This window comes from Sphaeramia orbicularis, chromosome 8, assembly GCF_902148855.1.
Source record: "Sphaeramia orbicularis chromosome 8, fSphaOr1.1, whole genome shotgun sequence".
Lineage (NCBI taxonomy): Eukaryota > Metazoa > Chordata > Actinopteri > Kurtiformes > Apogonidae > Sphaeramia > Sphaeramia orbicularis.
This window is the reverse complement of record NC_043964.1, coordinates 26,382,301-26,396,540: the sequence shown is the minus strand read 5'-3', so window position 1 is coordinate 26,396,540 and position 14,240 is coordinate 26,382,301. Positions and strand designations below refer to the sequence as shown.

The 14,240-nt window shown below is 41.5% G+C and overlaps 1 protein-coding gene across 2 annotated transcripts in view; it reads right to left on the bottom strand.

Annotated features, from left to right (window-relative positions):
• Window positions 1-14,240, bottom strand: part of LOC115423903 (RNA binding protein fox-1 homolog 3-like) — a 716,495-nt gene that overhangs the window by 95,988 nt on the left and 606,267 nt on the right. Inside the window, exon 1 of one of the 2 annotated variants that reach the window (XM_030140919.1) lies at window positions 13,672-14,125. The exons of the other annotated variant lie outside the window; for it this stretch is intronic. Within the exon in view, the coding sequence (XP_029996779.1) occupies window positions 13,672-13,797 (126 nt within the window). The 5' untranslated portion in view covers window positions 13,798-14,125. Of the gene's footprint in view, window positions 1-13,671; window positions 14,126-14,240 lie in introns of those variants that run through there. 2 annotated transcript variants of the gene reach the window in all.

Below are 14,240 nucleotides of genomic sequence, written 5' to 3'. Positions count from 1 at the left end.
GGGAGCGAAAGGAATGAATGTGAAAATAAATTCAGTTTCGATAAATCGACTGCACTTGCAGGGGCTGAAGTGAAAGGAGGCCGTGGAGTGGATGGATACCATGGAGCACTGTCTTTCTTACACACACAAACCTCGCTCGTAAATTATCTTGAGCAATGTAGAATTTATGAGGCAGAGATATCTCACTGCCGGCCTATCATTTCCATGGCTCTGTCACCGTATTTCTCTCCAAAACTGCCCAAACCCATAGATAAAAGCAGCGACTGCAGCCGCAGATGAAAAAGCGAGAAGTGAAATAAGTGTCTTTTTCCAACTCGAGTACCCACTACGTCTGGATAAAAGCAACCAGTAAATATGCAAAAAAAAAAAAAAAAAAACGTAAAAGAGAGGACAAGTGTGACAATTAGAATTTGCTCTGTTTACATTGCGTGAAATCAAGTGTCGGGGGAATTTGTCGAATTGGAAGATGAGTCAAATTGCCAGGCATATGCTGCTTACATCTTTACCTCAGCTGGCGCGGCTCCTCGCCTCGACAATAGCTTTTACCTCTTGAAATATGTGTTTGTGTTTCTCTGTGTCAGTGGGAGTGTGTGTGTGAAGAGATTTGGGGGAGCTTTTAGAGCGCTATCATAGAGTAGGTGGAGGACGGTGGAGTGTATCAGAGAGGGCAGTCCGCACATGCTGCCCTGTGAGATTGGATTCTCACCCATGAAATGTAAGCACACAGAAAAACGCTCGGCAGCAACAACCTCCAATTTACACAGCAATTTTCCACTCGCTCGCGACAGAACTAAATCGCATTTGTCTCCCTGCCGTTGATACCACGCTGCCCTAGAATTTCATTCATATCCAGTTAATTAGCACTTCCTCGCCCGGCACCAGAAAGAGCAATCATTGGACAAAATGTGCAGAGTAATTTATTACAGTTTATTACAGTTCATTGAGGAAGCCAGAATGTGTTGGATATTAGAATGATTACTCGTGTTTGCGCTGATAGCAGTCTCTGTGACGAGAAGAAGAAAAAGAGGAAGAAAAAAAACGTATTTACCAAAACAGCTGGATGGATAAATTAGGCCCTTTCTCTACATGACAGTATCTCCCCCGACTGCCCTGTTTCAACATTTCTGGGTGAAAAGCGATGTCTCTCAAGCTTTACTCCCTCCTTTGAAAACGTTAATTGCTATTCATTACCCGCTATTGCTGAATGATAACAATGTTGGAGTTACAATTCTGAGTCATTAAATTAGAAGGAAGGGGATGAATAGAGGAAGTGAACGATGGAAAATCCTCATCGTGGTGAAGTCTTGACGGTGAATCGGGGTTTAAAGGGTGCTGTCACCCAAAGGAGAATGGAAACAGACTTCACCTCTAATATACTGGTTCCAAAAGTTACTCAACCCAAGACACCAAAATAAACCCATGTCTCAATGGAACCCAAATTGATCGTATTTCTGATATCTATCTAATTTAAGTCGCATACAGTCAAAACAGTACTACTTTACTTGTACATAATTTGATCTTGTTGCATCTTATACTATTTCAGAAAAATTAACCCTTTAGGTGCTGGAGTCCCCCCCCCCAAAAAAAAAAAAAAACAAAAAACAAAAAACACTGAATTTTGATATCAAGATTCCAAAATGCTGTAGTTTGGAAATGGTTAGAGATAAAGGCATACTGTAAATGAGAAAAATATTGGGTAGGGCGCAAAGTTTATGACAGGAGTAAATTTACTCATCTGACAGGGCAGTAGCCATATTGGATTGTGTAACATTTGTAAAATTTAACTTGTTTACACGTAACTTTTCTTTGTGTTTTTGTCATCCTATCCTTAAACAAAATTAATTAAAATATTAGTAGAAAGTCAAATGCAGTAAGTTTTAATGGCTTTTTTAGCCAAGCAGCAGAGTAGTCAAATCTGTCCTTATTTAACAAAACAAAAACTATATCAGCTTTACTTACTTGCTAAATCAGCTCTGGACCACGCCTTTCACACTGGATTTTTTCCCTCCATTTGAATACAGACATGCCCTGAAATAGTGTTAGGACCGAAGGGGCACATGTCCGCCATTTATTGGTGGGAGGTGGTAACAACATTTAATAGCTCTATCAGGAGCTATGGTCTGTTTCATTCAGTTATGATGCTTGTTGTAATATTGCAACTTCGGTGCTTAAAGGGTTAATTCCCATAATCATACCATTTTTAGGTATTTTACAACAACTGGCCACCCATTAAAACTCATTTTGGTCCTGACGCTAGGTTTAGGAACGTCAGCTCTAGTCGTAGACAGTTTCAATTGGCTTTTCAGTTTCTTTAAGATTTTTGTCTCCACACCAATTCAATTGGAGTGAATCACAATGTATTTCGGTGTTAAGTGCATCTTTTCAGTGACAGCAGTCGTCTTCTTACTGTTGATTATGTACAAATCCTTTTTCAATTGTTTTTACTTTTTTTTTTTTTCATGCAGTAGTCTAATGAAAAAACAGCTTTCACTGAAGTCTGTGAATTCACTTGAACATTTTGTCTAGATGGAAAACACTGGAAATACAGCTCGCCTTGACCTGTTGTGGAGGCAGAAATCTGACAAACACATCTAAAGCTATACATATAAAAAGCAAATATTTCTTCTCTATAGTTCAGAATATAAGGTCAAAGTCCATGAACGTTCTTCAGACTTTTGCAGACATTTCTGCACATTTTTCAGACCATATTTACAGACATCTGAGCTCAAACAGCTCCTTACTTCATATGTAAATGAATGGCTTTAAAACATTTCTCTTTTTCTTTGTTTTGGGACAAAGATATGGGGAAATTGGGCTTGAGATGAAAATGCTTCTGCTCCTCTTTATGACGTACGATTAGTGCCTTGCTCTATAGCAGAAAAGTGCGACGATATTGAGCAATTCTCCACAAAGTAAAACCTGAGCTATGAAATCAAAACTTTTTTTGTTGTGCATAAGAACTCAGATTACACTCATTTTATTTTATTTTTTTCATCAACCAAACTAAATCATAAAATCAAAGGTTCAAGGTGTATTTATGTAATTTACCTAATTTCCATCTTATGTCGTTTACAAAAAATAAATAAATCTACAAATAACCGCTTGGCTTCTTAAACTTTCCACTGACAATCAAAATCAGCCATTACAGTGAAAGAAAAAAATGTTTGTTTTTTCCTGATATATTTTTGGCCATGTCACCAAATTCTACCCTTAACACTAAACTATTCCATTACTTTCCATGACATTAAAATTCCTCCTAATGTCAGGAAAGTGTATTTAGAAATCCTGATACCCTGTAAACATGTTTTTCTATGTTGTGTTTTGTTTTTCCCATATGTATCCAGCCCCAGAGGTGACTAAAATCAGATTCCCTGCTTTTCTAAACTGTGTAGGATCCATTTAAGTGGAAGACAGAGTTAAATATCAGAAACCAAAACCACAAAAATATGATTATATGTTTGTTTGTTTTTTTAAATCACTGATCCAACCCTGTAGGAGCATGGAACATTTGCGCCTGTTGGCCCCTCCCTCCATACCCACCTCTTCATCACTAATGCAGCCCTCAGCAGCAGCAGGGCTGAACACAAACACATAAACACACACAGACATGTTTCTTCATCAACTGGCCACACTTGCATCCGTTTCCACACAAACACACACAGTCGAAGGCCGACGCACGAGCCTGCGGAGGCTGTAATCTGTAATTTGTAAGTTCCATTTGTTTTTAACACACACCAAAGCAGTGGTCCTGTGGGACCTAATAAAACCTCATAAGCACACGGAGAGGAAGCCCGAGGCGCTGCTCTTTCCCACAGATCTCACCTTGATAGATGATTTTAGAAAAACACAGAGGCGTGTTCCACTAACAAAGTGCTGCGAGAAAAAGCAGTGATATTTAGACTCACCGTCTGAGAAGGGGAAAAGTGAGGAGGAAGACGAGGAGGAGGAGGAGGAGGAGGAGGAGGAGGGCTAAATTACACGCGCTTCTCTCGTTTCTTACCGATTAGCCAACGAGAAGCAGAGTAATCAGTTGGATACCTGTTTGGTTGCCCGCAAGGAAGGGAAAAAAAGTCTGGGTCTGAGCTACTTCTTTCTCTCCTGCTGTTGTTGCAACACAGAGCTGAGATTAACTAAAACAAAGGGGTCCGTCCTATATTCATGTGTTTCACGGCGCTCAAAGGGAGTCACCAGTGGAGATGTGCTGAGAATAACGGCCATTACTTTATATTACTTCAGGTCTCTAAAAACAAACGTGCCATAACTGGCAATTTTGGACCCCCACCTCCGCAATGGAGAAATAATAATAATAATAAAAGGGCTCATTTAATTTGGAGAAACAAAAACAATTATGAATCTGCCTGGGTGGAGGTCATCTCCTCTCTGTGGCGTGTCTACTCGTGGTTTCATTTCAGAATACCTGTAGACTTTTTCAAGGAGAACTTGAAATCAATTTCAAGCCCCATTTAATTTTATATACTCATACATGCTGACCCACAACAGCATAGTTCAAATATTGATCTTCTTTAGCGGGTGACCCAGGGTGCCTCTTAATAGTCAAACACACTTTACAGATGCATCTCTTAAAAAAAATAAATCACGGGATCAAGACGAAGGGGGAACTTCTGTTGGAAAATAAGCAATAATTTCCTCAAAACTTGGTTCCCCATGCAACGTGCCTGCCCGCCTGCTGCTGCGCCGATGAAGACGGATAATGACCTTTTGAAAAACCAAATTCCAGTGTTTGCCTGGAGATCTATTTGTCAGCAGCAGCAGCAGCAGCAGCAGCAGCAGCAGCAGCAGCGTGTCTTCCGGCAGTGGAGAAAACAGCCTTGCAGGAGCACAAGGAGAAGCAGTAATAATGCTTTGCTGTTCACCACTGCCATTAAGCCGCTGGTGATAAAAAGGTGCAGTGCTTTTAATGGCTTGTGATAGCTTCCTCTTTTTTTTTGCTTTCACTTGTACGGCCACTCTGTTAACTCAGCACACAGGGTAATACGTCTCATTTGAGAGGATCCTGCTGAGAGGAGAATGCTTGAAGGACAGTGTGAGAGTGACACTACATTATAAACATAATAATCACAGCTGGCTAAGATACTGCAGTAAAGAAATAATTGGACTCAAGCTGGTCTGGCTGCTTAAGCATTTTAGCGTGCCATTTGCAGAAATAGAAAACCTCAGGACAGATTATATTCTCAGGGAAAAAAAAAAGGTTTCTCCTGCGAGGCTATCCTCCTGTCTTTATCCTCCTGTAACTGTATGCGTGTGTAGGAGTGTGTGTAGCAGCAGTGTGTGTGATGTGAGAGCTCCCGCAGTGTAAAGACAGGGAGGTGTTGTGTCGTGTGTCTTGTCGTTCTCCCCTTGCCGGCCCCCTCGGCTCGGCTCACTTGCCGACTCCGTTTGGCCTGAAGGAGCGCTGAAGCGAACAGAGCACGAGCAGAGATGGGAAAGGCGAGTGGACGTTCTTTAACTGCAGCGTGTGTGGGAAACAAGGCCACCGCCGCCGCCGACCACGTCTACAACATCAGCCTTTATCTGAACCACTGTGGAAATGCAGCTATCACCTAACGCACTAATTAGTTCTGTGATAAGTTGGGCCAGATAATGACATTGAGCGCTTTAGATTACTGACTGAAATGTGTGATGCATGAGTGATAATGACCCGTGTGTCAAAAACTGGCAAGGGCTATCATCAGGCATGAAGGATCTGTTGTTTACAGAGGTGTAAAAAGTTCTGTTAAATCATTATTTCACTCCAGTTGAAGTACTGTTACTTCACTGAAAGTAAAAGTAAAATTCTCCCCAGCCAGAATGACACATCTGCTATAGATGTCGCTTAAGATTTAATGTTTGGTAGGAATCTGAATTTACACAAATGCAACATTAAAGATCAATTTGAAGCAAAACCAATAAAAACTGTTAAAACAGATAAATGTGAAATTCATTTGTGGATGTTGGATGCAGAGTTTAGGATCATGTGATCTCTTGTACAGTTTTTTCATTTACTCTGTAATGACACATTTAAAATAAGGGGGAAACGCCTGAAAATAAATGTACTTAGATAAAAATATAATTACAGATTTTTAAAAATACCCAAAAAGGAAAAGTAAACAAAGGGAGTAATTGCAGTTTGTTCCCTGTACTTCTCTCCCTGGTTGTTTATTCATCTTCAATCCAAAGGATCTCAATTAATTCCATACGTTTCCAGTGTTTTTAATGAAGTAAAGTTCTCGTGCGCCTCCTCATTTTTCATAACATTCTATAGTCGAACGGTTTGTGTGTCACATGAATAAAGTGAAAAATAAAAGCCACATTCCTGCAAAGTTTCCTGTGTGTTTAGCAGAAGTGAAGGTTGAGAATGGATGCTAATTAAAAGCTTCATTACTTCATCTGAAATTTGCTTCCTTCTCAAAAAAGCTCTGTAATTATTGTGAGGTGAGGACATCTGCAACTGCAGCTTTGTTTTCCAGAAGTGGAGTATATTAGCATCAGCAGCACTGTGAATGCTAATTCACTGACACTATAGGTCCAGAATATAGACAGGAGCACTCCAGGCTAACGCTCAACATTAATGACTGCAGGATATTTAGCATTATTGGCAAAATGTAAATACACATTTATTGATGCACTGCACAGCACTGTGCATGCAAAGCCCTGCAAGCATCCACCTACAGACGACAAGCATCCCTCACAGGGAGACAAATAAATATACATATGTATGCTCAAATGTGCACGCTCACATTAAAAATACACCCAGCGGAAAACCTTTGTTGGTGAGTAAATCTATTGCACTGTTTGTGCCATTCTTCTGTACAAGGAACAAATTTAATTTTGTTCCATTTACAAAGGTCTAGTGGAGTAAGACGGTGGGTAGCCTTAAGAAAAAAAACACACACAAGTCTGACTGTGAAGTCTCTGTGAAGAACAAGGCAGCACTCGCTCACACACCAAATGAAATTTCAAAATAAACGACTGAGCTGTGATTTACAATTCTCCTCCGGGGCAGAGAAAAGTGAGAAAACATTTCAATCAGTCCCTCCGCCTTTGTTATGCTGCTATGAATCAGCTGTTTAAGGGACAAAACAGCTGAACAGCGGCGAGAGAGACTCGGAATGATTTCACACCAAAACATAGAACATATTGAGAGGTACATTCCAGAGCCCATGAAATTGGGTTTTAAGGTTTTTTTTTTCTTTTTTTTCTTTTTTTTTGATTTGTGCTTGATTGAATCTGAGTGAATTGTGCTTGACTAAATTGACTGAGAAACACCAAAGCTGGCACCGCTTTGTGATGTGATGGAAATATTTCAAATACAGCATTTATCTAAAACCGCACGACAGAGAAAAATTAGATAGCCTGAGAAAACAGATGTAACAAATGTTTACGGTGTTGAGATCTTGTTGATTTATAAGTGGATGTTAGTTTTTATTTTCCTCAGTGTCAAATATCTGAAGAATATGAAAAGTCTGTGTCTGTTTTCTCTGTATCAGACTGAACCTTTAGGATAATCATGAATGTACAGCTTTAACTTGAAAATACAATATTTCTTTTCGGAGCAGAAACTCATATATGCTATTTGCAACCAACACATATTTGCATTAGAATCTTGGGGCCAAGTTGGAGAATAATAAAAAAAAACCAAAAAAAAACATGGCTGTCAAATCAAGTAAAGAAAGTCAGTATTTGAACAATACTATAGTCAGTTTTGACAATGAACTGCAGGGATGATAAATAAGTTAGTAAGTGAATAAATGCTTTATTTGGGTACTCGACCTGAACAAGTTTACCAGATACAATTTCAACTTTTTCACCCTTGTCTTGGTGCACTATGAGAGAAAATCCCCAAAAAAAAAAAAAAAAAAAATCCACTTTTGTAAAGATTGTGATCAAATTGAAATATTATTTTTATTTTTGCTTCACATATTAAAGCATTGAAGTTAAGTTTTAATGATTAATATATATCTTATTCAAGTGCTGATTGGCAAGTGCTTGTGATGTTTAACCAATCAGGGGTGAGATGGCTGCATCAGGCCAAAGCAGCAGATTTTAAAATTATTTATTATATTAGAAAACAGGAAAAATGTTAAATATCAGATGCAATACTTGGTAGATGAGTGATCATCAAACAAACAGAGGTGTAGTGACTGTGCAGGGGACTATTTCCAGTGGCGTATTAATCTACATATTGTGCTGTGGTCCTGCAGCAGAACAGTCTATGGGGTATTCACTTGTTTATCTGAAGTTTAGGTTCTGTTTGGGTTCCAGTTTGAGGATGTAGGTGAATAAGCAGGGTAAGAAAACGTAATTTTTTCAAACACATTTACAAGAGCTAAAACAGATTAAGCCATAAAGACCTAGAAGTATTTTTTGTGTTGACTTCCAAATGATTTTTTCCTCTATATTTAACCATTAAGTGATTTATCACCATATATTATATTATCTTTTACATTTTTCCAATGAAAATCAGATATTTTCCGAAATTTAATTCACTGCTCATGTAGATTGGATTCATAACAACTGTTTAAATACAAAGTTCATTATATCACAACAGAAAACTGAAGAAAACATGACATTGTCAGTAAAATATATCATTAATTCTACATAAAAACAAGCATCTGCAACCACTGTCATTTGTCAAACTACATGGGTTTTATTGGTAACCAATGATGCAGTAGACCGTGGTGTTTCTGTGCTCACTACAGGGACTATAGATGCATCTAAAAAAGACATGTGATACTTCTGAAAAGCTGAGAAACTGAATTTTACCTGAATTTCACTGTATTGATAGGATTAGTGGAGCAAAAGTTATTAAACATTTTGGATTAGCAGATACTTTTGGGTCTTTGCGAGTTAAAAAAATAATCAAAAAGCAAAAAGAGTTATTTCACCCTGATTTGTCAGTTTCCGCATAGTTGTTAAATGAATTTATCCTGGGTAGCAGCCTCAGCCTTGCAATGGTCAGGAAAAGCCTGTACATTGGACCTCATCGGTGTAAACCACAATGTGTGTGTCCACTGATGTGTTTTCAATAGTTTGTAGATACAGGAGGAACATACATCACACTGCGGATGCACACACTTGTTAGTTGATCAATTCCGTCTTGGGTTTGGGCTTTTCATGGGATTTGCTGACAGTAAGAAAAATACGTCGCACCAGTGGACTTTCAAAATATGAACGGTAAAAGTGTGGAATGAACCTATGTGTTAACACCCGCCCCTCCCTGGAGGTCAGGGGGAGGTGGTGTGGAGGGGGTGGCAGTCTCTCCGAGTCCCCAGCGAGGCCGCGGCTCATTTCTCAAACTCATCTCCGATGCACCCACACAGGCCTAACGAGAGCCCATGTAGGGACAAAAACCTATTAGGCCTCCCCAGTTACAGACAGCATCTCCATTTACAGCTGTCAATAGTACAGCTTGGCCTACAATAATTATCCCCCAGGAAGGAGCCTTCTCTGCATGGTTCGCATTAGTCCGATCCCGAGAGACCGCCAACCTGAATCCTTCGATATCTAAAGTCGCCGTGAATAGTGGCGCTTTGGGAGGCAGGATCAAGGCCTGAACCGTGGGGGAAGTGTGTCACGAGTATTCCCAGTCCTCTCCCTCGCCTTTAACCAGAGGTATCTGTGTGTGTGACGAGGGAGGGAGTCAGTACAGTCATAGAAAAGAGCTCAGCATGAGAAGGAGGAGGAGGAGGAGGAGGAGGAAGAGGAGGAGGAGGCCGCTGAAACCAGAGATCCCGGGCAATTCCTCCCAGGATCCACCAACATAAAAGGATCGCCTCTTCTAGGTGACCTAACCATTTACAACGATACCGAAGCCGTGTACAGTTAAGGGGGAAATTCAAAACAGCCCGACCAAAGAAGCCACAAAAAAGAAATCAATACATGCAACAATAACAATCCACATCAGCACAGAGGAATGCCATGATAGAAAATCCAATTACAAATCAAAGGAAGGCAATTTTAGAAAACGGCAGATCTGGAGATAAGTCCGAGGCAGAGACACAGAGAGAGATGTGACATGAAGACAATAACAACTGCTGCTTTTTCCTCTTTAGACATAAGTAACACCCTGCTTCCCACCCAACAGCATCGTCCTAGATAATAGAGTTACATTTACGAGCGTTGCCATATGCCCACCCAGTGCCTGGTAAATAGAAAATCCATGAGATGCCATGTTTTTATGGCTTTGAAGACAGCTACTAACTACCATAAGCAAACCTGAGCTACCCCGTCAGCTTCGGCTTGTACCATAAATATATTTATACTTTAATGCAGGCCTACAGCGGTGAGCATTGCATCCCGTAAAAGCCTCACCACACTGTAATTCATAACTCCCTCAATATCCAGCGCCATAACTCACGAAATGAGCCTCTACAATACAAATTGACGGTAGAAGAAAAGTGACATCATCCTGCGGAAGGATGAAGCCGGCACCCCATGTGGTAAAGGAACTCTCCCCTTGTCGAGAAGAGGAACGGCCCTTCAGCGCCGCTGTGATACCACCACTTTTTTTTGTAATCAGAAGCCCACAGTTCTCCCACCACACCGCAGGGAGTCTCTCCTTGTGTTAATGAAAACAAACATTTAGCCGGGATTTATCCACGCTGCAGCCGACTACAAAGAGCATCAAAGCAAACTGCCTGGGAACACACACCCAAACACTGCTGCACATAAATAAAGGCAAGGTATGCTTCGCTAATCTTTTATGTAATAAACTCCTGTCTTCCTGTGATATCATGCAGCGCCATGTTCACACATAATAAGCAAAGCTGTTCGGAGCCCAACTTAATACAGTGTCTTATTTGAAATGCAAACAAACTGTGAGGCAGAGGCTATCACCTCAATCTATTCCCCTTCTGTTCTCTGGCTGTCATCTTACACGAGCCGACGCTGCAGCCCTGCACTGTGGCGAGGGGATGTGAGGAGGGGGAGGGGGATGGGGGGGGTGGATGGCAGCATCCTGCGAAGGATGGCTGATGTGGGAGGAAAGGGATGGAGATGGAGGGGGAAAGACGGCGGCCACAGTGTGATTCACAGGGTTGTTTCCCCTCGTGGTGCTGCAGGGCGAGGATTTACCGCAAAGAGAGAGAGAGACGGAGGGAAAAAGGAAAAGAACAAGAGCCACTGCTACATTAAAGAGGTTTAAATAAACGGCTGGTTTATGAAAACAGCACACAGGAAGTTTAGAGATCTGGCGGTTTGTGTCTGACTGTTAAAGGCATCTTCCTCAGATGCACACATGACCACGCACACACAGCACCACCTGAAGAGGCTTACTGTCCATCCGCAGGATTTGGATGGATGTAGTGGAAGGTAAACCCACCTAAAACTCAGTTTACTCACATTTCGACTGGTGGAAAGAAGCTTTTCACAGCATGTTGTGAACACAAATAGGTGTAGAACAACACACAGACACAGGAATTTATCGTACTGCGATCCTTTTGTGATACATTATCACATTCACTGTTGCCAAATATCAATATTTTTATAAAAATATGCAGTCACTTTAAAAACATTTTCTTGTCTTCCAGTCAGTGTGTGTGTGTTAAAGAGTCTCTAAGCTCAGACTTTTTTATTTTTACTGTTACTCAATTGTCAAATTCCTTAAAACTCACACAGCAATGCAGAAAATAAACACACACTTTCTGCTTTTTTCGCTTTTTATGGGAATTGTTTTTATATCAGTTACATTAATCTCGATGTATCGGTGTACTGCACCGCGATTTCTACAACTGAAATTTAAGATATGAGAATATTGAATACATCTTCGCAAAATGATACTGAAAGATAGAAATTTAGATATTTTAAAGGATTCTTTTTTTCTCGTTAAATACATTAAATTCTAAACATGTCCTAATTTGTTCCTGATCATCAACATGAGGTGATAAATTATGCTAATTTCAGATGCTGCTGAAACCATAAGTCACACTTCCTGACAAAATAAACTCATCTCCCTGCATGATTTCAGTGCAAGAAGAAGAATTTCCCTTGTTGTCAGTGTGTGTTGGTTGCACCTGGTCGTCCACATGCCTTCCACTCCATCCCCGGCCGGCTGGACGGTGGGTGGGGTGTGCCCGCTCTGGACAGATGGGTGGGAGGGGGGTGAGAGTCATTACTATGATGGTGTAGGGGGTGAGGAGGAGGAGGAGGGGGGGAGGGACAGGATTGAAAATGAGGAAGCAGGAGTTTCCATTGCGGGCAGCCTCGCCGTTATTTCCCCTCAATCACTGCAGTATCACACTCAGTTACTGCAACACAAGCTGCTGCTAGTAAAAACTGAATTGGAAGCTGAACAACCCCTCACCCCCACCTCCCACTATCCCACCACTAACAGCTCTCCTGTTCCCAACTCGCTGAATTAAAACACGTGAATAATTCAGCAGATAGACAGGCACACAGGCTCTTAAGAGTCACCTTGTTGTTACCTCCCTTCAGAAAATTGCAGTCTTCAGGTTTCACCAAACAAGGGGATCAGTGACAGAATCAATTTCCAAAGGAGGAGGACAAAAAACAAAAAGGGAAAAAAAAAAGGAAAATCAATGTTCATTTGCAGAGATGTATAATTATTCAAAGTGTTGTCACTCGGTGGTGATCGCCATTAGAAAAATGAAGGGGTGCAGAAGAGAGCTTGCAGTGAAATGAGACAAATTTCACAATAAATGAAGAAGCTTTTAGTGTAATTTCAAAGTCTGAATGCACTGTGTATTTTTAGCATTATATTCTAATGCTGGCAATTTTCTTCCATCCAAAACAAAATGCTTTTACCAAGTGAAACATCTTTCAAATCAGTATCGAATAAACGAAAAGCTTAAAACACACACACACACACACACACACACACACACACACACACACACAATTTCACTTCATTAAGTAAAAGAAGCTGAAACTGATCAATTTCTGCAGTAATGTGACTTCACACATTTTCCTCTATTATTCCTCAAGGCTTCCCAGCTCTCAGATCCACACTTTAGGGGCCAGTTTTAGATGTTGAGGAGCTCCAGTTTGGGGTCAGATTAGGTAACATGTTGAGACTTTCACTTGAGAACAAACTGCCAATAAAGAAGCAGTTCAAGAAGAGAAAAAAAAAGAAGTTCTCATCCTTCAGCTTCACAAAAAGTCAACACAAAGAAGTGAGGATGTTTCATTTTTAAAGCTGCCCGACTGTTAAATAATCTTTACAGCAGGGGAGTGATGAAAATATAAACACAAACTGACCGAGAAAACATTTCTGAGGGCGGTGAGACAGTGATGTACACAAACACTGCGTGGTCCCACGTCACGCTTATCGCTAATTCATTGCTTTAATTTCAGCGGGGAAAGGAGGGGGAGAAGACGAAGGAAGAAGACTGGAGGAAATGAAGAACAGGATGGCTAAGAGGATAAAATTAAAGAACTGACCCCCCCTCTGCCCACCTCCTCCTCTCTATTCGCTGTCTTTCTCCTCACAAAGCCAGGGTGAGGGTCAGGGGTTAAGGGAGGAGGGGGGGGTGAAAGTACTCAACACAAAGCCAATGCGATGCTATCACGTGCCGCCGAAGAGCGCGCGGAGGAATGAACGAGGGACGGATGGAACAAGAAGAAGACGAACAAGAGGAGAGGAGGAGGAGGAGGGGGGGGGGGGAGAGAGAAAGAGAGCGAGGAAGCGAAGAAGCGAGCTGGATTCAGTCTTACCTCGGGCAGGTAGAGGAAGGCAGGGGGACACTGGAGCGAGTGAGGTAGCATCCCGGAGCTGGAGAGCAGCAGGCAGCCGGAGTTGGCCATGGAGCTCAGCGTGGGGTGACGGGACGCTTTGCGCATTTAGCAGGGAGATCCTTTCGCTCTACTCTTTCTTCCTCTCTCTCTCTCTCTTTCTGGCTCGCTCGCTCCCACTCACTCTTTCTCTCTCTCTGTTTTCGGATCCTTTCTTCTGCCTCCTCTTGCCTCTTAAATTTCCCTTTTGCTGGCTTTTGTGTCTCTATTGAAGATGTAGCGGGGAGGCGAGCGCTGTGCAGACAATGTGCATGTTCCACCTTTATCACTCTCTCCTCTCTCTCTCTCTCTCACTCTCTCTCTCCCCGTTTCTCTCTCTCTCTCTCTCTCTCTCTCTCTCTCTCTCTCTCTCTCTAAAGGTCTCTCGCTCACTACCCGTGCCGCGACTCTGTTTACTTTGAGCGTGATAAAAGCCAACATAAGCATTCAGACACAGAAGGGGAGGTTCTGTGCAAGCCGAGGAGGAGGAGGATGGAGGAGGAGGGGTTGTA